Raw genomic sequence first — 26,853 nt, 5'->3', positions numbered from 1 at the left:
ATGTCCTAGAGAAAACACAGTCGTGAAATTTGCAGAATTGCAAATAAAAAGTTAGGATTCATAAAAAGGAACTTGGGAATTGTAATGAAAGTGTCAAGGAGCCTCGTTTGTTCACATTAGTTAGACCCCACCTTGAGTATGCTGCGGGTGTATTGTGGGGTATTGTGTAGATGTAGATTCAGATAGTCGTAGATGGGAGGCTTGTGATATGAGGATGTACGAAAGGATGGGAAAGGTGAAATTGACGGAAAGGAAAACAAACGAATAATTGCTAAGCATAGTGGGGGAGGAGAGAGAGAGAGATAAAGGAGACATGAAAGATGGATGCCAGAGAATTTTGATTGCCAATATGATGCTGAGGACTGCGGAGAGGGGAGAACGTTAGGGAGCCAAGTTAGGGGAAGGGTATGTTGGACGGAATACAGGGAGAAATTATGCAATTTTGAAGAAGGGTTTATTGTAGTGAGGAGTATTATCCAGGTGTCTTGTTAGACGAAACGAAGAAATTTAGCGATGTTCAGTCTTTATCTATCCAAAACTAACCTTAAGCGATAGAATACCAACTTAATACCACGGTTCTCAGCCCGAAGGTAGGTTTGGCAGATAAGGTTATAGAGCTTCACCCAGTCCTAAGCCCAGCGGCATGTGAAATTCACACAACAGGGAGGGAGGGGGGCAGTTCCTTTCCTCGTGCCGCCTTTGATGTCCCAGGAAGATCTGGTACTCAAAAAATCATACATCTTGGGTAAACCTGAGGGTACTAGAGGTGTACACAGGAATTGAACCCGGGTCACCCGATATGTAGTCCAGCTCTCTACCAATTGGACTACTACGCCGCTGATAATACTTATTTTACTAATTATTCCGATCTCACCCCAATTTATAAAAGTATTGAGCGGAGAGAACTGCCAGCATAGTACTTTCCACCGGATGGAATGTTAAACTCGAGCGCCTTCCCTTTCGAGTGGGTTAATGTCCAAAGGAGCCTCTCTCTATCCAGCTTTTCTCCAACATTACCGACTAACCTCCCACCCCGTAACAGTGGTACAAATGGCCTCCATCTATTTCGCGAATCCTACACTAATAACAGCAAGTACCTCTTCAAGATGAGAACGCTTTGGAAAGTGGATCAAAGTGGCTAACAGGTGGAAGTCTGAGGCGCATAACTACCTAGTGCTTCAGACCGGGGAGTGACCTCTCTACCACGGACTATTCGACTTGCACGAGTTTCAACGAGAAATCAAGGAGACCGTACACACACACATGGGCAAGAGAGACACCGGGCGAGACCGGACTTTGCACAGCCCTAATTACGCTGTCCACAATTGAAGAATGACGACGAAAACGTTTACCGCCCAAAATAAGCCACCACTGAATCTCACACCATCGTCCTGCAAGGCAATTACCATTACTTTGTATATTATTGACGGTGTGTTTTATACTCCATACTAAAAACAAAAACTTAGGCACGCCAAAAACACGAGGAAAACGGGAATTGTTTCATTATCGGAAAATACCTACGAATGTTGATGAGGGAAAACCAAGCACACCCCATATTTATTCGCTAATTGGACTGCCCAACTTATTTAACGCCCCGGATTATCGAGAAAAAAAATCGCTTATCTCAAACGGAGAAAATTAGCAACTTTTAAGGCGTGGGAGCTCGTTTGAGACATTTTTATGCTGCTTAGAAAATGTGACGGCTGAATATGACTTCACGGCCGGGGACTTCGCATATATTGTGTACACATTATGGAAGGAGATTACTTCTTGTAAACTCAGGGAAAAATATAAGTGGGTAAAATTCATGTGAGGACTGAGTTATAAGAGAACAAATACGATGTAATGGCCACTATGCCGTATCACGCTACGATGGGAGAAATTAGAACTGGAGGAATATTCGATCTATCATTGAAGCAGCATTGCAAGTAATGTAGCAGTCGCTCGATATCAGATGAACAATAACTCAAGTTAATACGGTGTTTATGATGAAGAACCAGGTGGCATGATCAAGAAATAGACAATCATAAGTAAGGAAGTAAACAATTTGTTTTTGTCGTGTAAAAACAATTACGTGTTCAGTGAAATTCTTTGTGTCAGAGACGAAGATCATTCGAAATACACGAGATAGACGACGAAGGGACCTGGAAACATAGTGCTGGAGACGGATGGTGACGAGAAAACGGGCACGAGCCACTCAAGGGTGGATACATTTGCAAAGAAATTCCCACGAGGAAGGTTTAAATATATACAATAAATAACTATAGAGATGGCAAGAAAACAGTGTTATTAGTGCCTGCGAGAATTGGTATTGGCGAAGAAAGAATAGAGGACTGCAGTCAATCAATCTACGGAATGGAACGCCGATGACAAAAGCGATGAAAAACTCTTCGAATTAGTGCGAATTCATTTTCACGATCCCGTCTCATTTACAAAGTAGAGAAATGTACTCTCGAGTTTCAAGTTTAGGCATTTTGATAATTAAGAGAGATCGTTGAAACAGATCGATATACAAAATAATGACGTGGTCCAGAAATACCGTAAGAGAAAGACCAAGGGGCCGATTAGGCAAATTAAGACTGATGAATGAGAACAGGGAATTATCTTGGAAAAAGGAATTAGCAAAATTTAAATCTTCCACAAGATCATTAGGTGGCTCAACCCAAGAAAAATGAATCATATTTATTAAAAAGACATATGGTCAAGGTGTCTGCCTTCTTGTTCAGTAGATATTTCATTTTTCCCATAAAAGCAAGACTTCGTATTAACATTTGCGCGAAATTCTACTTTGAGAAAATAAAAAAAATATCAGTTATTCCCATCATAACAAAATTATTTGAACACATTTTTAGTATTTCTGGGATAAACTTTCATACATTTACACGATTACACGTGCCAATTTGTGGTTGAAAGATGGCACCTATACTATGTTTATCACTTTCCCTTTTGCCATTAACGATTCCACTTATAAGACCTTCCCGCGTTTTTCAATTACGTAGTCAACTTAAGACAAACTTCCGAGCCGAGATTAAAAAATATAATGAGAAAACCGTCGACAGTTAGGCCGGAAAAATATCGCAATTAATTTTTAATTAGATAATCGAAAACGAAGCCATGAGCTCCCCTAATGCGATTACATTATTTTCTCTCGCATGTACTTGGAACAACCATTTTACATTAAATTACATGCTTACGCCATTTAAAAATAGAGGCAGAAGGAGCTTATGGGAAGTGCGAAATTTCACGGAAAGCGCCAAAGGTTCCAATGAAATAAGTGCGTGGGTCGTTCAATGACACCTTTGAAAATCCTAGAGATGACGCTCGCGGCATAGGAAAAGGTTTGATTTTAGTAAGCCCTATCTCTAACTAGACTACCGTTAACGTTTCATCGATATTCATCTTGTGGTTTCATTTTCATAGTCGATTGAAGCAACAAACTTCTGCTTATTTAAAAAGAATGAAAAAATGAGTTTCGTGCGGTGATTAAATATTTCTATTCAAAAGCTTTAAAACCGAAAGAGTTCAAAGCCGAGCCGGATGATGTTCATGGCACATCCACTCCTGTGTTTGCGACTGTTTATAACTGGGGAAATGTGTTCCACAGAGGCCGTACGTACATCAACAAATGATAAATTCGTTCGGGACGTCCAGTGGAAGTGACTTCCTCCGAAATGATTGACAAAATCCACGACAAGGTTTTAAGTGATCGGCGAATAAAAGCTTGCAGAATATTTGAGCCTACAGGCATATCACAAGTTACGTTCAGTGCTTTCAATTTTACTCAAAAAATTGAGTGTGAAACAAATCTTGCGTTTGCTCTCTGTGGAAAATAAACGCAATCGTGTGGTCGCCTCGGAGGCTGATTTGACGCTTTTCGGTCGCATTCCGGACAAGTTTTTGCGTCGATACATAACTGTGGATGAAACATGGATACACTACTACACTCAAGAGACAAATCAACAGCCGGAACAGGGTTAACAAAGGCGATCCGGCTCCTAAGGAGGCATAGACGGTGAAATCGGCCGATAAAGTGATGGTCACGGTTTTTTGGAATACAAGCGGAATCATCTTCATCGATTACTTAGCAAAAAAGATTCTCGATCAATGGAGAGTATTATTTGTCACGTTATTGCACCAATTAAGCGAAGGAAATAAGGAAAAATCCACATTTGACAAAGAAAAAAAATCCCCCTCCATTACGACAATGCGCGGGTGTAAACCTGCACAGTTTAGACGACTGAAATTATGTAAATTAGAGTTCGAATTATTACAACATCTACCACAATCACCTGATTTGGTCCCCTAGTGGCTTTTTTTAAAATTTCCAAACTTGAAAAAATGGATCGGCGGAAAATGATTCACCTCGAAAGATGAGGTCATCGCCAACACAGATGCCTATTCTGAGGACCTTCCGAAATCCTACTTTTTTGACGACTTAAAATAGTCTAATAAACACTGGTAAATGTGTATCGAGCCAAAAGATGAGTTATGTTGAAAATTGAAAAAATCTACTCAAAATAATTTGTTTATCCATTTTTTCCCGAAATACTTATTGAACGACCCACAAGGTGAACTCGTTTGTAATGCTATCATTGCTGCAATTACGGGAAAGTATGTCGTAAGGGGCGACTCCTGGAATATTGCAAACATGTTCATGTTACATATAATATCATCGTCAATACAAAGAGATGTTCCCTTTACGCTCAATTTTCTCGTGGGGTGCTGTCGCCGTTGAGTTTGTTCATCCATACCAGGTGCCCTATTTCGCTAACTGCAACTAACAATTGCATTTGCTAGAATCTTCAAAATGGCTCGGGAAGTTATCATTGTCACGCACGTGTTAGCAGGTTCTCCAGATATTATTATTTAACTATTTTTTCCTCTTATTTTTCGCGGAAAACAATCTGCAACATATCGCTTTAGCAATATAACTATTTCACCCTGGTCAAGACTTCCAGGTTAAAATGGAGATTTAAAAATGTGCTAGACGTCTTCAGAAAACAGATGCCTCAAATTCACTTAAAACAATTCAATCTATAATCTAATCTACCATCCCACCATAAATCCAACCAAAATTTACTAATACTGCTCTGTTCGTCCGAACGTTTTTTAAAAAATCTCGCTGCCCTACGCTTCACACGATCTAATTCTCTACATATCTACCTCACGATGTCCCGCATACGAGTCGCCACACTTCAAGTGAGAGTTACAAAACGAGAAGTAATACTGCTATTTCACCTCATTTCAATTCCTAAATAGCATCTTGATAAAGCCTACACTGAGTAACGCATTGCGATTCTTATTTAATCATTGCTTCTTCTGAAACAAACAACATGGTTTCAGAAAATCTAGATCTAGCGAAACACAATTTGGGTTATTCACCTACAGCATCTTCAAATCAGAGGAATCGAGAATGCCTGTACACTCGTTGAACTTTGATTCGTTAATCACTTCTTAAATTTATTTCCAAATAAGGGGCTGGTTGTGACGCTAGCGTTATAGACACTTAGGTAGGAATTTGATCTGAACTTGGAGATTAAATGGGTTAAGGGTTTTCCAAATATCGCACTAGTCCTCGGGACGATACTTGATTTCATCCATCGGCTCCTGGTATTGATTAGTTAAGTTCTCGATAGTATTCAACTGATATCGATCAATACCCTTTGGAAGGAGTTCAACAAGCTATACTTTGATGAAGCTAAAACATACTGATGAACCACAAAAAATTTATTCACACACGAACATTGATACGAAGCTGTTAATCATCTGAACCATGAAACCATGGTAGTGTGTTGATAAATTATTATGCGGTATTGCAGCTTTTTCACCCTCATAATGAAGTATTTCATCGAGTAAAACTCGAGAAACATAACAATTTCAGGTTTAACTTTGTGGAATTCCTTCATGATGAGGGCAAAAAAGAAACTTCACACTTCCACAATAAGATTTAATATATTAATAATATATTTAATATAAAATATTTCGATGATGCGCAGCATCGAAACCATGGTTGTGAAATATTAAAACTTTATTGTGGAAATGTAAAGTTTCTTTTTTACCCTCATCATAAACTCGAGACATTTGGCAATTTAAGTTAGGGTTTTTCCAAATTGGATGTCAATTTTGTCCTTTCCCATTTATCAGAAAGAACGTACTGGAGATATATTTTCCTGAACATCCCTCACATGCGACCAGAATGCTTAGGGATTTTCACTCAACGATTTTCCCAGAATTTTACTTTTGAAAGCGCCTAGGGATTTCCGAAAGGATTTCTTTGCCAATGACTGCTTTGTAATTTTCTAACAGTTTAACTAGTTCCATACTCGAAAAACCTTTTTAATGTTTTTTAATGAAAAAACTGCTTTTCATTTTTACGTGACACACCCTTTGAAAGCCTTACAGATTTACAAACTCCACTGTTTTACCATCTACGTTTTCCATTCTAGTTTAGCAAAGAATTAACTCATCAGTTTCTGAAACAGTGACATTAAAGAAGTCGTCGTTCCATGCTCCCCCAACAACACTTGCGAGGCGTATTTCTTTGAATTCAGACATAGATGCATTAACTCAAGCCTTATACTGCCACAGCCAGTCCTGTTTAGTGAGTAGATTTTTTAGATGGAATTCTTCTCCTTAGGGAAGGAAAACTCAAGAGTCTTCTTTTCCTCTGTGATCATTAATTCTTTCTTGTTCCGAGAGCTATTTCACTTGCCGAATTTCCGAGATAACCTGAACTTCACAATTCTAAGATATGAGTCCAGCACAACGACAAACATGGCGTTGCGTGAATTATCGCCGTCTCGCGCACACAAAGTACACCAGTTCTAAGCGAAAACTCACATTTGTTAATACTATCGCACAACCCCGTTCATAATAGAATACAGGTATTTATTCAACAGCGCGCAAAAACCAAAGCAATGAGTGCCTTACTTTTGAAGTATGTTGTAACCTTTAAAATGTTCTCTGGTTCCCTCTAAAATGGTATTCTGAAAAAAACAACTTTGTTGCATACTCTATGGATACTAAGCACTATGGATCATTGTCCACCCGCAGCGAGGAAGCTGAAGACCGAGGCGAGGGTCCTGAGTCCCGGGTTGAAGGTTTGGATTATGGGGAGAGGGTCCATCTTGATGAGGGTCAACCTTGCACGAGGCCTCCTAATGGGTAAGAAATATTGTGTCGCCGGGGAATACCAAAAGCCATAGTGTTTCATGCTTATTTATAAGAGAAGGAGTAGGCCAAAAAAAACTAGTAATATACGTTAAAAAAAACCTGAATAACGCGGCTCTAAATGGAAAATATTGACTCTTCACTGAGATATGAAAAACCATGTGTCATTATTGACTACTACTGATACCAAAAAAACTTTTAAGTGCGGAAATCCATTCATTAGTCATGCACCTACGGTTGTTTTCACAACTTAACATTACGGCTCAGCGTTTTCACGGACATTAATGGCGTTCAAACGCCTTGTGGAGCTTGTGCTTAACCCCTTCCCAGAGGGAACCGCGACACGGACGCGAAAGCCCGATGCCGTAGCGTCGTGTAAGTACAACAGCTAGGCACGTAGCCAGGATTTCATTTCTAAGGGCGCTTGTTGGAATGGGGTGAAAGGGAGAGGCGCCCTCGGATGATTTGCGTACAGAATGTTTCCGAGTGAAAGTCCGGACCCATAGAATCCACCGCCTCGCACACAACCCCCTCACCCCAGGTTACGTCTCTGACAAGACAAAAGCGACCCCTTTCCACCCGTAGCGGTGTTACGGCAACAGTTGACCGCCACCCCCCCAATCCTCCACCACACCGACATGCTGCTCCCAGTTAAAACCCTGAGACTAAATCGTCCCATGAAATTACGACCGCCCACACGAAACATTGAGCCTTTATCAGATTCAAAACAAAAAAAAACGAGAATCCTTAGTCGAAAATACAAACGCTTGTTTTAGGTCGACTTGCGGACGCGCTCTGCATGCTGATCATACGAATAAAAATTGAGACCGCTTCATAACCGCTTAAAAAAATAAGTTTGCGCGAGCACATGAAACTGCAGGACGAATCTGAGATAGAAGACGAAGGTCACGGCAAATGATTGATACGTAGGTGGTCTTGCGCGACCCTGCCGAATCGTATCGTCCATGTAACAAGTACATTTCCCAGGTCAGAACGGTAAGAATACATGCTATTCCTCTTAAAAGGTATATCACGTTAAATGTACTGCATGAGATTCCACCTCGGAATATTTCGACCCACGAATTGGATATGAGGAATATGCGTCCGGTTTGCAAAAAATAATTGCGGGGGAAAACAAAGCGTTACCTCTAAAAATCCGAGATGGCGGGCTCTATAAAAACATGAACGCTCAATACTACGTTGAGCTTACTGCCAACTTATCAAGCGAGCTAGCTCACTTAATCAAGTCGTGAAACTAACCCAAAACCCGTACTAAATTGGCAGATCAGACAACGGTGGCAAAAAATGAGCAATCGACTTCCAAACATGAATATAGATTCCCGAATACGCTATTCTCTCGCAATATTCTCGAACACTTCGTGGCGGCTTGAGGTATTACGAGCATACGTAGAAATACTAGGCGTGGAATTAAATATGCGAGGGACTTTTGGCACGGATGGCAGAAATTTACAACACAAATGCAATTCTCTCAACATTAACATTTGTTCCTTTCTCGGGCAATTGTGATTCTTGCAGCCATATTTTCATTTTTAACAGATCTCACCTCAGCCAAACCAATATGTTAGCATCCACACGAAAGGCGGGGCAAGAACCCGTGACCTTTGCGTTAGCGGGCGGGCGCGTAACCCAACTGACTCACGTGAGAAGTATTACCATTAAAGGTATTTACGATCAAGACTTCTTGCCGGATCCAGTCAGTGCAGCACAGAGTAGCGCAATATTCGGTTAACGCACAGGCCACGGGTTTGTATCTTGCCATGGATTTTTCTTGTGTTTCCAACCGCAAGATGGAGAGACCTCATCCATGGGAGAATCTAATTTCTAAAATGACTAAGTGGACGCGAACTTCTTTACCGACACATCCCTTCTGAATAATTATTATACGTACTTAGTTTGACTATATCAAATTCACTTCACCATGAGCTTCATTGATAAAATGAACCATGGACTCAGGAGATAATTCAGAAATAGAATACTAGAGAAGGGAAGAGCCACCACTATTAATAAATTATTCGTATATAAATAAAGTCCACATTGCAGATCGGATTAGAATGTGAATATAATCACATGCCGACTAACACAAAAATTCGAAACAGGGCTCGGAATCTGAATGGGACACGGATGCTCTGCCCTCTGATTCAGATTATTCTTAATGAACAATTTACGGTAGATATGAGCCGTTTAGAAAATTGACGCCTCGGTGAGAGCAAAAACAATGGTCTACTGTCGGCACATAAGTGGCCCTAAAAAATGAACTATTTCATTCTCCTAACCAACAAAACAACAAAAGTTTCAATGTTGAGTGCCACAAATATACCGAAAGTAAACTTTGGGCCCCTGTACGAGGGCCTCGTATTTGCGGATATTTACTTCACGGCGTCTGCCCATGCCTTTGCCAGCTACGGGTTACAAATTTAATGAAAGGCCACGAAAATATTATTCTAAAATGCACCAGTTGAATTTTAATTAATTCTGAGGCTGAGTTTAATTCGCGCTAAACATGCTCTTGATTGAAAAGCTGTCACCAGACACGGTCGAAGAATCGAGCTCGCGAATATTGTGGTCCCGAGTTTGATCCCTCTGAGTCCCATACACATCACCAAGTGTCACACTAATTTGATCTTCTAGCCCAAAATCTGGATTTTGCGTTCGCTTTTAATTATTTAAAGCCACTGGCCGAAAGAATACGTGAACATTTCAGAGGAAACGATAGCATTACCATTAATCCCATTAATTAGCACCTTTGACACTGCCTTTGCCTATGCGGTACCAGGAAGACAAATTGTAATTCTATACTGTAATGAATAAATACATAATACATGAAAGTCGTTTATCAAAGCACAACACGTTAATTAAACTTCCACGACCAGAAGGCAAATCGTTTGTTATCGGAAAATGCTCTAGGCCTGTATCTTTGTTGGAATTGAGATTAAGTTGAAACAAAGAATTTTTCTGTGGGAGTCGCCATATTCGGAATTTTTGCATGCCTTTTCGGCACCCCTCCCACTTAACTGCACGCCCACACTGCAAACAGACTGGCTGTTGCTGCAATGTATTTTCTGTTGGTAATGTGAGTAAGGCGGTCTTTCAATGCAGTCCCGTCGAGCGCAGAGGAAAAATCAACCCCGCGCGACTTTCCCAAGGACGGAAGCTGGAGTCCGTACTTGTCTGGATCCTCCCCGGGCCCGATAGCGGATGGCGAAGTGCAGCACCCACTGCGCTGTGGCAGGTGCGAACGACAACCACACAACTCACCATCAAGCCGCGCGCCCCAGAGCGGCAACTCTCTTCCAACTCAAATTCACAACGTTCAAGAATCGAGATAGAGAGTTTAGAAAAAATTTCTTTCGTTCAATGCAGGAATTCCGCCAAAAACTAAATCAAACAAAGGGTACACACACAGGGGCAAGATAAGGTCACGATTATAAATACGTAAAGGGAAAACTAATTTTCGGAACGAATTTTACCGGAAATAATATCCCCACTTAAATAGACTTTATCTTGCAGTTACAAAATTAAAATATTTTCAAATAAACGCATGCATATTTCACTCTAGCGAGCAGCATCTTGACGAACTCTCATTTGCGCAAAAAATTAAAAAGGTCTCATATGCTTACGGATAAAAGTTCATTGCTAAAGAGACGCCGAACGAAAAAACAAAGAGATAATAGTTGTACGAAAGAGAGAATTAGTTATTAACACGCTGACATTAGTATTAACCACTGATTGCGACAGAGTATAACGGTTATCCGTGTCAGATTTTCGCCGGTTTAAGGGTATCACTGCACACGCTATGGATATCTAATTCAAAACATATCCTGTTAACCAAGTCCCATAAAAACCACAGTGGGTCATTAAAACGTTCTCTTTGCTAAAATCACCAAGCCAGAGCCCCTTGTCTTCTCACGGACCACCTTAACTCAGCCCTTTTTGTTTTAAATACTGACTGAAGTAGCTATAAGTGAAAAATAACAAATGTAAACAAGGGTACATCACCGAGTGTCACGCGGTGAAAAGGCAAGCGAACTACTGGCTCATAATAACCGCTTTAACTTATGACTCACATCTTTATCCTTTGGGTAATTGTGGCGGCAATGTTCGTGGGCTCCACCGAGAGGCGAGAACACTAAAAGAGCAACAAACAACACGGTTACGTCTTTCCATTTCACTTTCACGATCATGACTGCCACTTCGATTGGCCACTCGCGCTTGTCACTTGCTTATATAGCGGACGAGTCCATTTCTCGCCAATCCCGAGGGGAGGACAGAGGAAAACAAGACTTTGATGGGGAACAAGTGAACGCAGAATAGATGGCGAATCATCGAATTTGAAGATGTAAACACGTGTAGACCTTATTTAATGTTTAAAAAACGAATTAATGAGCAATTCAAGTCGTTCGGTGGAATAATAATCCAGCATTTATGTTCCTCGTAAACGGCTTGTTGCGTATGTGAATAGTGGTTAGCCATTGTGCCCTAAGATTGATCGACATGTCGGGAATGTCTGTCAGATGTAAACGTTGCAGAAAATTACTTCTTTCGTATCCAGAAAGCCCTCTTCTCGACAGGCATGGCAGTGAATTAGGTAAATCCAGCGATCAAGAAAATTGTTCGGACCAGCAAGATGAATTTTTATGGTTTTTAGATCAAGAAAAGTCGCCATCGTGGATTTTGTCATCAGTCGAAAAGGTAACTTGTGGCTGCATAAAACCGTTGACATCCATGCAATCTGTATAGTGTAAACATGGGCGTAGGCAGCACATTTGTTGGTCAGACTTACAAGAAAGACAGGTAACTAAGTGGAGGACCTATTTTTAATAGTAGACCTGCAAATATTCTTTTTTTCAACTTTTGAGGATTATCTGTATTCCCCATTCCCTGACTAAACTAATGTTGTCAACTTAGCTGAGTTAGGTAGATTAGATCAGTAGAAAGTGAATAAAAGAAGAAAAATATAAATAATAGTCCTAAGATTGAAATGCGCATTGCAATTGTTAATATTTTCAGTAATGCAGTTACTGTCTACTTTCAGAGTGGTTGGACCAAAGGAAAACTTACCTGCCCAGGCTGCCACAGTCGCATAGGGTCGTTTGATTTTGTATCTGGTTTACAGTGTTCATGCCATGTTTATACCTTGCCTCCGTTGCATCTCGTCAAAGCCAAAGTGGACGCCCTTCCTACCTAAGGTGAATTGTTCGAAAAAACTGACGAGAAACAGTTATCATCTTGAGAAGTTCATCCACTAAACCTTTCATTCAATGGAAAAAGTTGAGTTTTTCGAAACAACACCCTATGCAAATTAGGCCGTCAGTTAAGAATACCACATAAGTACTGCGAAAGCCATATTATGTATCATATAAAATGTCAAACTATTGATGTACGAGAGGTGTTATATATCTGCTCAAATGAATTTTCTATAATTTTCTGACTTCCCTGTGAAGCATTTAAATTTATTTTTTATACAATGTTAATTAATGAAATAAATAAGCCTATTATGACAATACCAGGATGCTTGAATATGCCTAAATTAATTGCGTAACCGGAAATTCATCACAGCAAATGTTGTGAAATTCATAGTTCGTACATATTTCAAACTATGAACCAGTTAAAATCGAATCTTTTTGAAGATAACTATGGGCGTGGACTGGGAGAAATGTATTCCTTCATTTGTAAGGAGAACACCCCTGAGTGGCACCTACCCAGTTTTGACATAGAACTTCTAGGAGTTGTCAACATCTGAATGCACTATATATTATCATCCGAAAATTAAAATATAAACACATTGCCCTTACAATTTAACTTTTTTATTTCCTTGATTGCTAAAAAAAGTCCATGATTCAAACCCAAAACATAATTACTGTTTGGAAAGCCTTCCCCAGCTATCATTCATATAGCTATGCTGGATCTTTTTCATGTTAGCTTACAAGTTTGAATGTTCAGGATGATTGATAAAATTGATTATTTATGGATCCTCTTCATATTTGTAATGGAATCAGTTTGAGCAATATTCAACCGTGACCAACTACTTTGTCGTTGACCCTAAGGTAGATAAATAGTCTACAGGTCTTAGGATGTGAAATTTTACACATTTAGGGTAGAAAATCAAAATCTGTGCCCATGCACTTCACATTCATTATCATTCAAAGAAAATCGCACCACTTGGACTGAATGTTAAATTACCCTCGCCCAGAATTCAAACCCAATACCAAAGTCATTTACCTACCTAGGTTACTATGTCAGCACTCTACCTTAACATGGAATATTTATTAATATCTTAGAAAATCTGAACTTGCTTACTTCAACATATGCCTGCAATTATTTACAAAATGTGTCAAAATTTTAGAAGCATAATGCAGAATGTTCTGTTTTTGCATTCATCGAAAATGTGTTCAGTGCAAACACTTCCTTTAATCTTCAGATAAGTAAATATCAACCAACAACTGGAATATCAGAGCAAATGCCTTTTTAAATCAACCATGCTATAATCTTTGATAATGGTGTTCCAATTACATTTCTTGACCCTTTGGCTCTCAAGCTTTTAACTTCTGAAAGTTCTTAATAAGTCCCAAAATTTTAATATATCACACATCCACAGCAAAGGTGTTATTTGATCATGATAGGGTAGAAGGTGTTCTTACGCTTAATTCTTATTCTTAATTTATACCTTCACATGCAGGGTAATGGCATAAGACAAAATATCAGTGGTCGACCATAAAATTTATTTACAAAGAAAATTCTCTCTCAACAAAATAAACTAGAACACATGTTTAACATGAATAAAATAGAATAAAAAGTACAACCAGGACCAGTGCAATGTTTCCAGATCTTTTTGCTCATTTTGGAGCAAATATCCAGTAATATAATAAGATGGCTAAGGCCATACAGGTACCAAACTCCCAAGTGACCTTGTCATTGGTTTTAAGGATCATATCATGGCCATTCTGCATGTCATGGTCTTCCAGTCCTGGTTATAATGTAATACATACTGCACTATGAAAACTCATTCTTTGCATACAGTGAAATAAAAAGCCCCACCAATTAATATCACATAAAATCACTCAGAGGACACAATGTCTATAATCATTAAGGTGTTCACTAACTTGAACAAACCATACCACCAAAAAATATCCAACTTTCCAATCGAGGAGAAATTTTTTTGTCTAAAAAAAACTGTTCTGGGACAAAGGTGAAATATGCCATTGCCCAGCTTTTCTTGCACAGAACACCATTCCATCACAAGTCTTCGTTTACGTCCCATATAAGATAAGTCATTTATAAAAATTTCACTGGTTTGAATGACAATAAATACTCCCACCAATTATATCTATTCTAACAGCTCCATACACAACAGACACATGAATTTTTTTCAAAAATCCTGAAAATATCAACAATTCTCATTCATTTCCAGTTATTGCAATGCTTTAGCACTGCTAACCTGGTCTGTGCACATAATTTATTCATTTACAGTAGCATTGCAGCCCAGACAAAACAATACTAATTTTGGAAATGGCCCTTGGTTGCATGGGATACTTTTAAGATATACCTATACATCTTCATTAATCATGCCAGATAAAAGATGGCAGAGCATAATCCTACAGACAACACCAATTTACACAGTGACCAATCGTGCTCATTAAGATAGATCAGCTTCGCATCACTATTTAATGGAGTAAATGGAATGTTTAAGATGAATTTTTTTCGATCACTGGCTTAAATAGATGCTAAACATCACTTTATCACAAACCCCAAGGCATGAACACATTCACACCACCACTTCATAGTTAAAATAAATAATCCAACTCTTGAAAGAAATGTAGCCTTTTCCCAAAAAGAACATCAAAATATTTGTGATGCGACCATACTTACAGATAACATCAAAACATATTGAAATATATATTTTAATTTATAGTAAGTACAACATATTAATCAAAGCATTTCATTTTTCAAGTTGCTTCTCTCTTTAACCACCACGAAAATCATTAATAGCACTGAAATGTGTTCAGAATGATGCGATGAAAGAATACTGAGAAATGTTGGTGAAGCTCTCTAAGAAATTCTTTTTTTTTTCTGGACAGTTTCTCAGTCTTTGATCACAAAAATCCCCTTGTCTCATGCCTACCTTTATGATGACAAGGGACATCCAACCCAAGGTTTTCTTAGCTCATCTACTACTAAACACTGCAAACTCAAAATCATGTACACAAGAAGTACATTGTCCATAAAATCATGAGACATCATAGCTTTTTGAAGCCTGTGTTGCCTTCTGTTTGACATCATTGAAAATAAGGACACATTTGCACCTACCAATGTTCATTTAACAAGAAGCTGGTGGGTCTCATAATCACAAAATATAAGCATGTAGCTTCTGTGTTGTCAACAACAGTGACAGCTTCTCACCCATCCTTTCGTACCAATATGTTTACCTCGTTTAACAAAACATTCATTCTTATTTTACAAATGCATTCACTCATCCATTGGAGGACTTCATTATGTAATTTTATCCAACAATGCATGCAACTGCTCATAACTTAGTTAATTATTCATTTCATTCTCATTTACATTTCTTGAGAAATGTACTTGGTTGCGCAAGCAAAACTTTGGCACACCCTCCAGGGACAACAAGTACATTTCAGGGGTGCCCAATCGTGACACTTGTATAGATTTTCTCAGGACAAATTTTTATCCAAATTAATAACTTTTTCTCTGTACTTTAATTACAGTGAATAAAATTCCATCACTATGAAATACCTGAAAATTCACTTCAATTGCCTTGTCGAAGTCAAAGAAGAGTTATGCTGGAGTTTGCCAAAAGAGAGTATGCATCAGTAGGATTCCCAACTTCATTTCAAAATGGACCAGATGTTTAATGCACCTCCATTTGCTGTTGTTGATTACCATCTTCAGATAGCATGGAATTCCAGCTCACATGCTACCGCTGTGTTGAAAGATCAAGCACATGTGCTGATAACTCCATTGGACATATGCTGATCGGGGTACGCTTGTCAATTGCTGGCCCGGTTGATGTTATAAATGTGAGAGTGTGTGGCTCCAGAGAGTCTCCAAACAGCGTTGGGAAGAGGTCACCTACCTTGAGCTGTCCAAATTGAATTATAAAATAGTAAAAATTAATATTTTTATCAAAAGGCTGCAGTCAACAGTACCAATCCAAGTTAATGACATAGCCACTGCCAACTAATGTTGCCATTAGAAATAAAGTTATAGATAACAATCATTAAATACCTCAATAAAATTTGTTGTCTCAGGTGTAACTTTATGGAATTTGCATAACATATTGAAATGAAATAATTTACTTCGTAATTCCACACACTATATTTAAAAAAACACGACCCAGGTTTTGACGTTGAATGTCATCAACCTGATGATGACATTCAACGTCGAAACCTGGGTTGTGTTTTTTAAATAAAGTGTGTGGAATTACGAAGTAAATTATTTCATTTCAATAAATTAAACACCTCTGTTAATTTCTAATCTTTCAATCAAACAAATTACATCTATAAGACAAAAACTCATGACTTAAGTTGTGATACTGGGAGGTTTAGGTAAAGGGACTTTATGGCACCACTTTTGGGAAGCAATTTCTGATGAATTAAAACACTTGGGTAGTATTTCAATGCTTAAAAAGTTTTAATGCACATTTTAACGTGAATCTAATTGAAAGGGTTCCTAAATTTTAAGGTGAAACATCATCTTCAGGTAATGACAAGCATTGCAGATATCTTTTCGCACACTGTGGCTTAAAAGTCTAAGGGTGAAATTTCATGAAATTCCCAGCTTTTCCAGACCAAATTTTTAGTTTTTTCTGCAATTAATAATATAGATAAGATCATGAAACTTATTTTTTTATTGAATACAGCCTTAAGTTCTACTAAGGATCAATTTTTTCATGAAAAGAATAATAATCCTTTTAAACTGAGTCAAGTTTCTCCTGATGGTTCTGGTCACTGAGCATGACAAACGCTGTACCACCTCTCATGTATGGTCACTCAGCTTTGTCTCTGTCCATTGCATAAAATGAGATATGGGAATGAAGGCACAATCCATGATAGCACTGCAATTATAGCTTTGTTTTCCCATAAATGTACAGGTGCATGTTGTCATCATAAGTGTAAAAAATTCCAGGGAATTTCCAAGCATGTAGCCATCCTGTTACATTTTAAAAACTGTCATAACTAAAACCCTCATGGTAAGAATAACAAGTGTTTTAATTCGCCGAAATGTGAGTCAGAAAGATACAGCAATGACCCTGACATAAACTCGTCTATGATACCAAATAACCAATTTATTTCTAATGAAAGTATACTGAAGTTTGATTTAAAATGCTAGAAACATGACCACATGATAACGTAAAAGAGAAACCTTAAAATTCCTTGACTTAAGACTTATACTGACACCTTGGGAATTGCCCAAAAATTATAAGTCTAAGTTTGAAATGTCGACTCAGCAAAGAAGGAAAAATGAACATTTAATTTTTCAATCTGAATAGGATATAAAATAGTAGTTCCAAGCAATATTTATAAACAATGATTAACCAGATTATGGCAAATACATGATAAACCATTGTTAGTCAAGTCTGTAATCTAACTTTGATACCAAAATATTTTTTTCTACAAGAGCAGACGTAATCCAAATCCGATAATATTAAGAGTACTTTTTACTTTCATTTACATATATGTGAGTACCGGTCTCCAGAAACAAAGTTCATTGCTTTATTAAAATCCTTCAACTTATATTCAGTTTGCATATCAACCAAATAAATTTGTAAAAAAATGTTCTCCCTGACCTCAATATTTTTTCATTGGTCCCTTCAAAAATGCTACTTGTGGAATAAGCAACTACAATGTGATGAACAAAATAAACCATTTTATGAAAGAATTACTATTGCTTAAAATCACTAAATATTAAAGAGCAGATCAACTATGTTTACAAATCAATCATGGCTGACAGGCAATATCTGGGTGTTCTATGGCCCACCTACCTGACCATTACTCTCCAAGGAACATGGAGCGGCATCCGCTACATCCCAAGGCGTGGGGAAGCACGAATCGGCATGAAGCCTGTGAAGCACCATGCCAACACCATGAGGTCGCTTCTCATGTATCGACTCGGAGAGCACCCTCAGGTTGACGAGGTGGAAGTCGCACGTGGGTGCAGAGCGGACTGGTTCAAAAGATGCCCTCATGCGCTCCTCCACCCACGCTCCAGCCTCTTCCTCCTCCTCGGGTGTCTCCATCACGGACACCCCCGCCAGACCAGCTGCCATACCATCTGCTCCTGCACAAGCAATTTCAAACCGGGGAAACTCAGCGATATCCATAACAAAAGGTCTCTTTCCAAGGGAAGAGGTTACTCTGCAATCTTTTCATTGTAAAATCTTGATGCTTGGGTCATAATGGCAAGAGAAATGCTGCGAATAAATGTAAGGAGTGTAGTAATTACAGTCTCTCAAATGATTGGAGGGCTGAGAACTTAAGTGACAATGGAGTCCACTTAGTTACCCATATTACTTATGTATGCATTTCTTGCACTTTGCTTGAGTATCATGACAAGTTGATGATTTCAGAGATTGAACAAGTATCTCATCTTAGATCGTTTCTTTCAACTCCTCGGGTAAACAGTTCAACTGTACACCACGTTCACCTCCGCACATCTATTTTTCCATGCATCCAACTAAATGATCAAATTGAATGCAAAAGATTAATGTTTTCCCTTCCCCTTTCATATCCATATCCATTATACTTGGTATTAGGATTGATATTTGGAGGATGCTTAAGGGATATGGCTGGGGTTTTTCATATCCATAACCTTTACTTCCATTATACTTGGCCTTTCCATTATACTTGGTATTAGGATTGACATTTGGAGGATGCTTAAGGGATATGACTGGGGTTTCGGAAAAAGAAATTCAGTTTGTAATTGTAGAACTGTGCCTCTTGCATGTGACGAATACGTTGAGGCATTAAGGGAACCTACTTAGTTTCAGGCCTTTTGGGCGAGGAGGAAAAGAGCAAAGACAGCCAGTGCAGCCTGGGGAGGTGCTCGGAATGAGATCGAAAATGTCCCTCCAGATTACTGCTAGTCCCTTCTTCTATTCAGCAGTGCACTTCCCTCCCAAGGAAGCAGACCTATCCCCATTCCTTCTCTCGACATCCCCCCTAGTTTGCCGTATAAAGCCACCCCAAGATATAACTCTCTTGCCCATGACGCACACTTTCACAAAACCTAATTTGATTACCTGTGGCCATTGAGCCCAAATTATTCCAATCCCCTTCCCCTCTATCTTAAAATGTAACGAACAAAGATATTAAAAGCATTAGCTATAGTAAAGTAACCTCCCATCCCATCCCTCCCAAGATCACAAAAGAGTGTATATACCTGGTATTTTAAATATTTTCATATGATACTGAGTTCATGCGATGGTTGAATTATACATTCATTCGTACTTAGGAAAATGCAATATTTACCATCAAATGAAAGAGAGATTTTAATTTAAATTAAGTTTCAAATCCTGTGGAAAAGTACCTTCTCTCTTTCATTTGATGGATGTACAAAATTTTCGCAAAGTGAAGCCTGAACCTGTAAGGTTTATATGCAATATTTACCTTTATTTGAGCCATAAACTAAAAATGTTATTTTGCTCGGCATACAGAATGTTGCATTAAATGAATTTCTGCAATGGCAGTTACCTCAGACTAATTAAATAAGAATGGGGAAAAAACTCCAATGGCCGTAATAATTAAATAATTGTTACGACCATTGGAGTTTTTTCCCCATTCTTATTTAACTGTGCTGTAGAGCTCATTATTTCTTCTCACACTTATTATTTCTACAGATCTGAAGAATTATGTTTGGTCATATTTCACAACAGTATAGTCTTCCTGGTTTAAATATTCAGCAAGAGGGTGAGCAGAAAAGAGTTAATTATACGAATCCCTCAATTTTTCAGAATTTTCCTTTTTTTTAATTCAATCCTTCAGTTTCGCTAACATAATAAAATAAGCACCGACCAAATAAATGACTTTTTGCCATGAATGATCAAATGGGCGTTTGCTCAAACTGTAACTCTCAGCATCACTAACCCTGATGCTTATATCAGTTGCGTGAATAATTTGGCAAATCTACACCCGATTCGGCCATTGCTGGGTGAAGAGGTATGGCAACTAAACCCATGAACCAATATGCTATCTCAGATTGTTTGGTGAGTCCTATTTACAGCTACATCAGCTCATGTTCTTTGATAGTTGAGGTCACACTCAACAGATAAACAGTAAGTGGAGAGCAAAGGTTATGAGAATGTAACATTAGGTAGTGGATAGCTGGTGATTTACTCTAAAGTAATCTCTACCTGAAATTTATATTTTAGCAATTTCTGAAGTTAGAGTCAGTGAATCAGCACTTACTTGCTCTATTAGAATTAGAGAATTGACACTCATTTAAATATCTAAATGATTAGTCTTTTTCAAAGCAAACAATAGTGTCTAATTTCTTTTATCCCAAGTATTCTGGGAAGATGAACATCAATTGTTGAATAATGTGCTGATTTTTCTCATTCAAATTCTTAAAAATACCTTCCTTAAGTAGAAAAAATTTTGTGATCTGATTTTTCAAAAAATCTATTTTGGAATGAGTCAATACATCACTTTCTACCTGAACACTCAACCTGCATTTAACTTAATGTTTAACCTTATAATAACTTTAGCAAAAATATCCGGCCCTGAGGTATTTAATTCCCTTTTTTAAATTACCATAATAACAGTTATTTTAATATTCCATAATGCCTAACACTACCTTTTTTGACACTAATGACAAATCCTGTCTGATTTTCATCAGACAAGTAGCCAAGTATAACAATTACCTCTTCCATTGTCGGCATCCCCATGGCCAGGACCCCTGCTGTCGGGTGTATCAGGAGCTAGCCAGATGAGTCGCAGAGGGGGGTGTAGTAAGGATGAGAGTGCCAAGTGTACACCAACAGATGGGAAGCCAGTAGGGTGCTCAGGAGGAGGGCCCTGAGAAAAATTCATTTGACCATCTTTAAGAATAGTTTGGAGAATGAAAACCAAAAGAAAAAACAATAGAAATGACAAAGAGGTAAATTATGCAAAAGTGGTCCACAGACATTTAATGTAACAAGGCCATCAAAGACGTAAATTGTGCTTTCTGCTAATTCAATATTGTTCAGACTGTGAGGACTTACCCACTGAAATTTATTTATTGTTTAGTTTAATTTACATGCCACTAAAAGCTGACTACATGCCAACCCTGAGTTACTCATAGTAGACTTTCAAGAAAAAATATACCCCTGTTGGTACAGTACTTGCATGATTTTCTTTTTACAGAGCTAGACTAAAAATAGCGTATTTCCCAGCCCATAACCCACTTTTTTTTTCTTTAAAATATGGTCTAGTGTATGGGTATAACTTTGAAATATTAACGCAAGCCAACTTGGTGGAAAAAGACTTAATATTGAGTTTTTTCCAGCATTGGGCATAGAAAATAGTAGCCTTTACTACTGATTTCAACAATATAACTGTGTTGAGCCAGTAATAAACAATAGATTTTCAATTTACCTTTGAAAGTACTTCCGAAAAAAGTCGTTAATAAATCATAAATTCATACAATAAAGCACGTTCAGTTACATCTCAAATGTGGTGCTGCTACAAAATTTATACACAATGCGCAAATAGAAATTTTCCCCCTCTGCTCATACACACATTGAATTTCTCTCAATAGACTCTTCCAACCTTAATAAGTATGAGAGTGTCGTAAAGGTATTGAAAATGGTTGATTTTAATGTATATTTAGGTAATATCAAAATAATAATGGAAAATGAGCATTGCTCAGAAAGTTAAAATGATTATAACCTTATGGGATCTTAAGAAAGAACAGACAATATTGCATTTAAACTTAAAAGATGTGACCTATGCCTCAGAACATGGGAACATGGCAGCTAAAAGGCACTTTGGTTCACCTCCAACAGAGAAGATGATACAAGAATTAAGGAAGCAGAAGGTGGATTTAATAACCGCAAATATAAGTAAAAAACTTAGCACGCTCCTTGAGCTTTGGCCATTTAGGAACACATGAATATTAAGAATTGGATAATAACTCACAGAATGAACGAAAAATCCAGAGGCAACTTTAATTCATTACTGATATTTTTTGCCATCTTAATATGAAAATTTACTCCCAAAAATATAGATAGTAATGCTCATGATTTTATGAAAGAACTGAAAAAAATCACTTGGCATTCAAAATCAACAGAAGAGGATACCTCAGTAGGTTAAGTGGCTAAAGCCATTGGCTGCAAATCAAAAGACTTGTTTTTGAATCCTGGTCTGGGTGAATAGTATTTGCACCAGGGAATATATAGTGCTAATGTGCACACTAGAAGGTGACTTAAAGAAAGTAACTGCAGTAGCAATTCCCACATGCTTAATCTTGGATGTCAGTAATGTATAAAAAAGGGTAATTTACAATCAAATATTTGTGACAATATAATAGAAAAATAAGACTAGAAAGCAAAACAAAGAAATAATTCCATACTCCTATCATAAAGAAAATTGCATCCCTTAGAGTATGAAATACTAAAATAAAGGATGCAAATGAAAGTACTTGAATGTTATTACTTCAAAAATTATAATTCACATCTAACATTCTGCAGTGTGCTTACATATAAATTATAAAAAAAACGATAAACACAGTAATCAACCCAAAGGTCAGTTTGGTAGGTGACGGTAGAGTTCACCCAGTACTAAGCCTGACAGCATATGAAATTTACACATCAGGGTAGGGGGGCTAGTTCCTTTCCCTGTGCCGGTTATGGTTTCCCAGGAAGATCTGGCACTCGAAAAATCACATAGATTGGGTGGAGCTGCAGGTGCCCAGAGTGCCTTGCCCGGGACTCGAACCAGGGACCCTCCGGTCAGTAGTCCAACACTCTACCCCCTGGACTACCGCGACCCACAATATAAATTATAAGGTACTTTAAATGGTCTTCCTTACCTTGCAACCCTTTTTCCTTTTCTCTAAAATTAACCTGAAGAAAGTTGGCGTCGGAATGTTGTCCAGTACCCCTTGACCAAGACCACGATTGTCATCTTGATCTAGTCTGCGATCCTGCATTACCTGCAAACACATATTAAAGGAAAAATATTCAATTACAGATGGGCATAGGTCAAAGATTGACAAGTTTTTTCAGCCAATACATGTTTGTGGGCTTGGATACAAAATACCCATGGGAATTTTTTTTTAACATAATTCTTTGTCATGAACAAACAATTCTTGCTAGGTGTCTAGCAAATATTTTCCGTGCAACGCGTTTTATTTAGATTTTTCAAAATATTTCCAGCATTTTAAACAAAAAGTCTTTTGGCATCCAATCACAGATCCATTCAACTTCTTTTAACACTGATTAGGCTAGGGAAATGCACATCTAAAGTATTTTGATCCATCTCTTGATAACCATAGGCTTATCAAACTTAAAAAAATTGTATAACATTTATATGAAGATTATAAAAATTATATTATAACTGGAATTCATACAAAACATCATGTTCTCAATGCTGAAATTGTGAACCTATCTAAACAGAGAAAACTAAAGAATCTACATATTATGAATAAATTTGTGAACACTTTTCTCACAGATTTCTCTCTTAATAATGTATAATGCCAGTAGTTTGAACCCTTTAGACTCACAATTAAAAGCTTATAGGCATTATTTTAAGTATTCATCAACTCCTTCCTCTTTACTAGCTAGAGAGATGCCTGACCCTTTTCAATTATTTGCTAACACCTACAATCTTCTAATAAGACTAAGAGACACTGGAGACTATGTTTACACTAGGAGAAAATGTTTGGATTTGAGGTGAATATTGGAATATGTCAGCATGAACACTATTTCTTGGACAAATATATATATTCCAAATTCTTTCTCCTCTTTAATTCCGGAGGAATCCATATCTGCCCCCACTTGCCATCCAACTGTCATCAATAGTGACTGATACTTTTCTCTTACAACTACCTTTTCCAATTTGAATATGATAGCTTGCATTTACATATGAATTATGCTGTCTTCAAAGTAAAGTTAGAATGGCTAAAAAACAGCAACAATCACTTGATCATAATAGCTTTGAAAGCTACAAACAGTGAAGTTATGCCAGGGGTTATACTGAGTACCAGGGCTTTGTGTTTCTCTCCACCCTTCCTCCATTCCTATAACATCCTACATTCCTGCCAGATTACCCTCCTTTCACCTTCTGGCACAAATGACCTCTGCTGTAGGTCGCTTACCCTAATACCTATCACTACTGCTATTTTTAACTCATCAGCTGAACCCTGCCATAGCTGCCATTATGACCATAATTGAGTTATCAAGTTAATCAGGAAATTGGAAGGGCACATAAAGGGACGTTTTTGATACTAATGAAGGGTAACATCATGCTCAGTAACCCATGTACACTCATATCCATGCACATCCTACTTTTGCTGGGGATATCATGTCCTGAACATTGCTAATTTATGCCACAAAGAGTACATGCTGGTAATGTTATTTTAGAAAATAGTAAAACTAATGGCTCTTAAAAATCTTATGAAATAACAAGATATCTCGTAGAGTGATTGAGAGCTTACCTCAATCTGACCCTCTTTCAAGGATGCCACTCCATGTGCCTGAGCTGAGAGCAGAGAAAACCTTAGAGATGAATCCTCGATGTATGCAAGAGACGGCAGTGGGTAGTAATTTCCTTGCAATGGCAGCCTGGGTAGACGTCTGCGGCGTAACATCTGCAGAAATAAAAGCATAGATGTCAGAATACGCCCAGTTTATCTCAATAGGGTAACAAAAACCTCTCAATTTTTTACTAACTCATTGCTACTCCAATACCAGTTTTTATCAAATGCATTACTGTCCTTGTATCAATTCCAAAATTTTTCATGAATATATAAAGTTAAAAGGACAAATCAATGGAGACAATGATTGAAGCGACAAAACATAACATGATGACAAAATTTTACATGAATACTCTTTGCTTAAAGATGGTTAAAAAAAGATCTATTTGAATCAACTTGTGAAACCACAATTAATGTGAGTCACAGACTTTGGATAGATGGAGTTTATTGTACTCCCAATCCAATTTCTAAACATTTAATTTCATTTAGCCAAACTCTTAAAAGTGAAAATTTTAAGAAACTTATAAACATTATATCATTATTCTACAGCTACTACTGTTTCAACCAATTAACAAATGAATGCTAAAAATCATTTAGGTTGTAAAATTTGACATATTATAATAACAACACCACCTTAAAATAAGGGAGAAATTATTAACCACCCTTTACATGTACTTCATTAACATGTATATTTCGTTTATAATACGTGAGCATTGGTTAACTCCATCAAGTAATACAATGAAGTTTACACGAATTAAAAAAAAGGAAAGAGATAAAACTGTACCATGATCTCTTTTTGTTCCATATTCATTTGAAATATGATAGATTTTTATAATTTGTAGGCTACGGCTATTCATGATTAATAGTGACGTTAACTGCTATATATTTTCTGCAGTACAAATTTTTGAAAGGTTTCCTTTATTTCCTTTTACACATATTGCATGTTTCATGTTCCTATACTACCATGTCTTGAGATTAAATATTTAACAGCACATATGTGCTCATATATAATTACAGGGTTTTCTCTAAATTTTGTCGGATTCATGGTGAGTCGACCTCTTTACTCATGTTACAGCTAGTAAATTATGGCCCTTTCATTGAAACTAATTTTTTAATTGCATTAATTATCATTTCTTTCATAATAATTAAACACCTCAAAGATATATTGTATAAAATCATGTCCAACTTTGTCTATTTACAATGCCAATATGACAAAAACTAACGGTGATGAAAACTTACCTGAAATCCATTCAGGTCAGTGAAAAGCTCAACCTTGTTCCGTATATTTGTTGATACACGCATGACCAGTTCAAAGTTGCTGCGCCCAGAGACATTGACAACATTGGCAATTTCTAGCCCCATACCTTCCACACCTATTTAATCAAAAGATTTATGTTAAAAACCACGAGCTTGTAAGAGATCTCCAACTCATTCAATTAGAGGATCTGACATGAATATTAACTGATTTCATCAATTCAGTCTATCTTAATCTTGACTCAAATAATATCAGTATTTAGGCTTCCTATTTTTTCTAATGAACTGAATATAATTATCCAACAGACTACCACAAATTTAAGGTAGATATTATGTTATATAATAATTTCACATTATTATTCAACAAAGAAATATTTACACATTTATTGATTCATATTAGTATTATTTTACTGATTCATACTCAGGGTAAACGACTTTTTGTTGTGCTCAAAGTTTTATGGTCATATAACTTTTAGAAAAGTCATTTAACCCGAGAGCAGTTATGCTCAAAAGTGAAAAAATGCAATGGTCTATTGATACATCTGAATGGTGCTGATTCATTCATAGTAAAACCATGTGTTCTGCTGGCTAAAAATGTTGGGCTTAGATGATATGCCTTCATGTTTATACCAGTTTAATAAACATTCAAATTTTAAAAACATTAATCAATCTGATAAGTTGTTGAGGTTCACACACAGAAAATCATAACAAGTAGCTTGA

The 26,853-nt window shown here is 37.5% G+C and overlaps 2 protein-coding genes across 3 annotated transcripts in view; both read right to left on the bottom strand.

Moving 5' to 3' along the window:
- Window positions 1-11,372, bottom strand: part of Invadolysin (leishmanolysin-like peptidase, invadolysin) — a 263,276-nt gene extending 251,904 nt beyond the window's left edge. The window contains exon 1 of the mRNA XM_071595427.1: window positions 11,256-11,372. Within this exon, the coding sequence (XP_071451528.1) occupies window positions 11,256-11,372 (117 nt within the window). The remainder of the gene's footprint in view (window positions 1-11,255) is intronic.
- Window positions 11,373-13,889: 2,517 nt separating this feature from the next.
- alpha-Man-IIa (alpha-mannosidase 2) overlaps window positions 13,890-26,853 on the bottom strand; it is a 43,773-nt gene continuing 30,809 nt past the window's right edge. For both annotated transcript variants that reach the window (XM_071595683.1, XM_071595684.1), the window contains exons 20-25: window positions 26,119-26,252; window positions 24,841-24,993; window positions 23,215-23,337; window positions 21,065-21,218; window positions 18,188-18,483; window positions 13,890-16,285 (exon numbers count right to left, since the gene is read on the bottom strand). In XM_071595683.1, the coding sequence (XP_071451784.1) occupies window positions 16,121-16,285; window positions 18,188-18,483; window positions 21,065-21,218; window positions 23,215-23,337; window positions 24,841-24,993; window positions 26,119-26,252 (1,025 nt within the window). In that variant the 3' untranslated portion in view covers window positions 13,890-16,120. The remainder of the gene's footprint in view (window positions 16,286-18,187; window positions 18,484-21,064; window positions 21,219-23,214; window positions 23,338-24,840; window positions 24,994-26,118; window positions 26,253-26,853) is intronic.

The sequence above is a fragment of the Hetaerina americana genome, unplaced genomic scaffold (assembly GCF_022747635.1).
Source record: "Hetaerina americana unplaced genomic scaffold, ioHetAmer1.1.p SCAF_7, whole genome shotgun sequence".
NCBI lineage: Eukaryota > Metazoa > Arthropoda > Insecta > Odonata > Calopterygidae > Hetaerina > Hetaerina americana.
The sequence above is the reverse complement of the archived record's forward strand: the minus strand, read 5'-3'. Positions and strand labels throughout refer to the sequence as shown.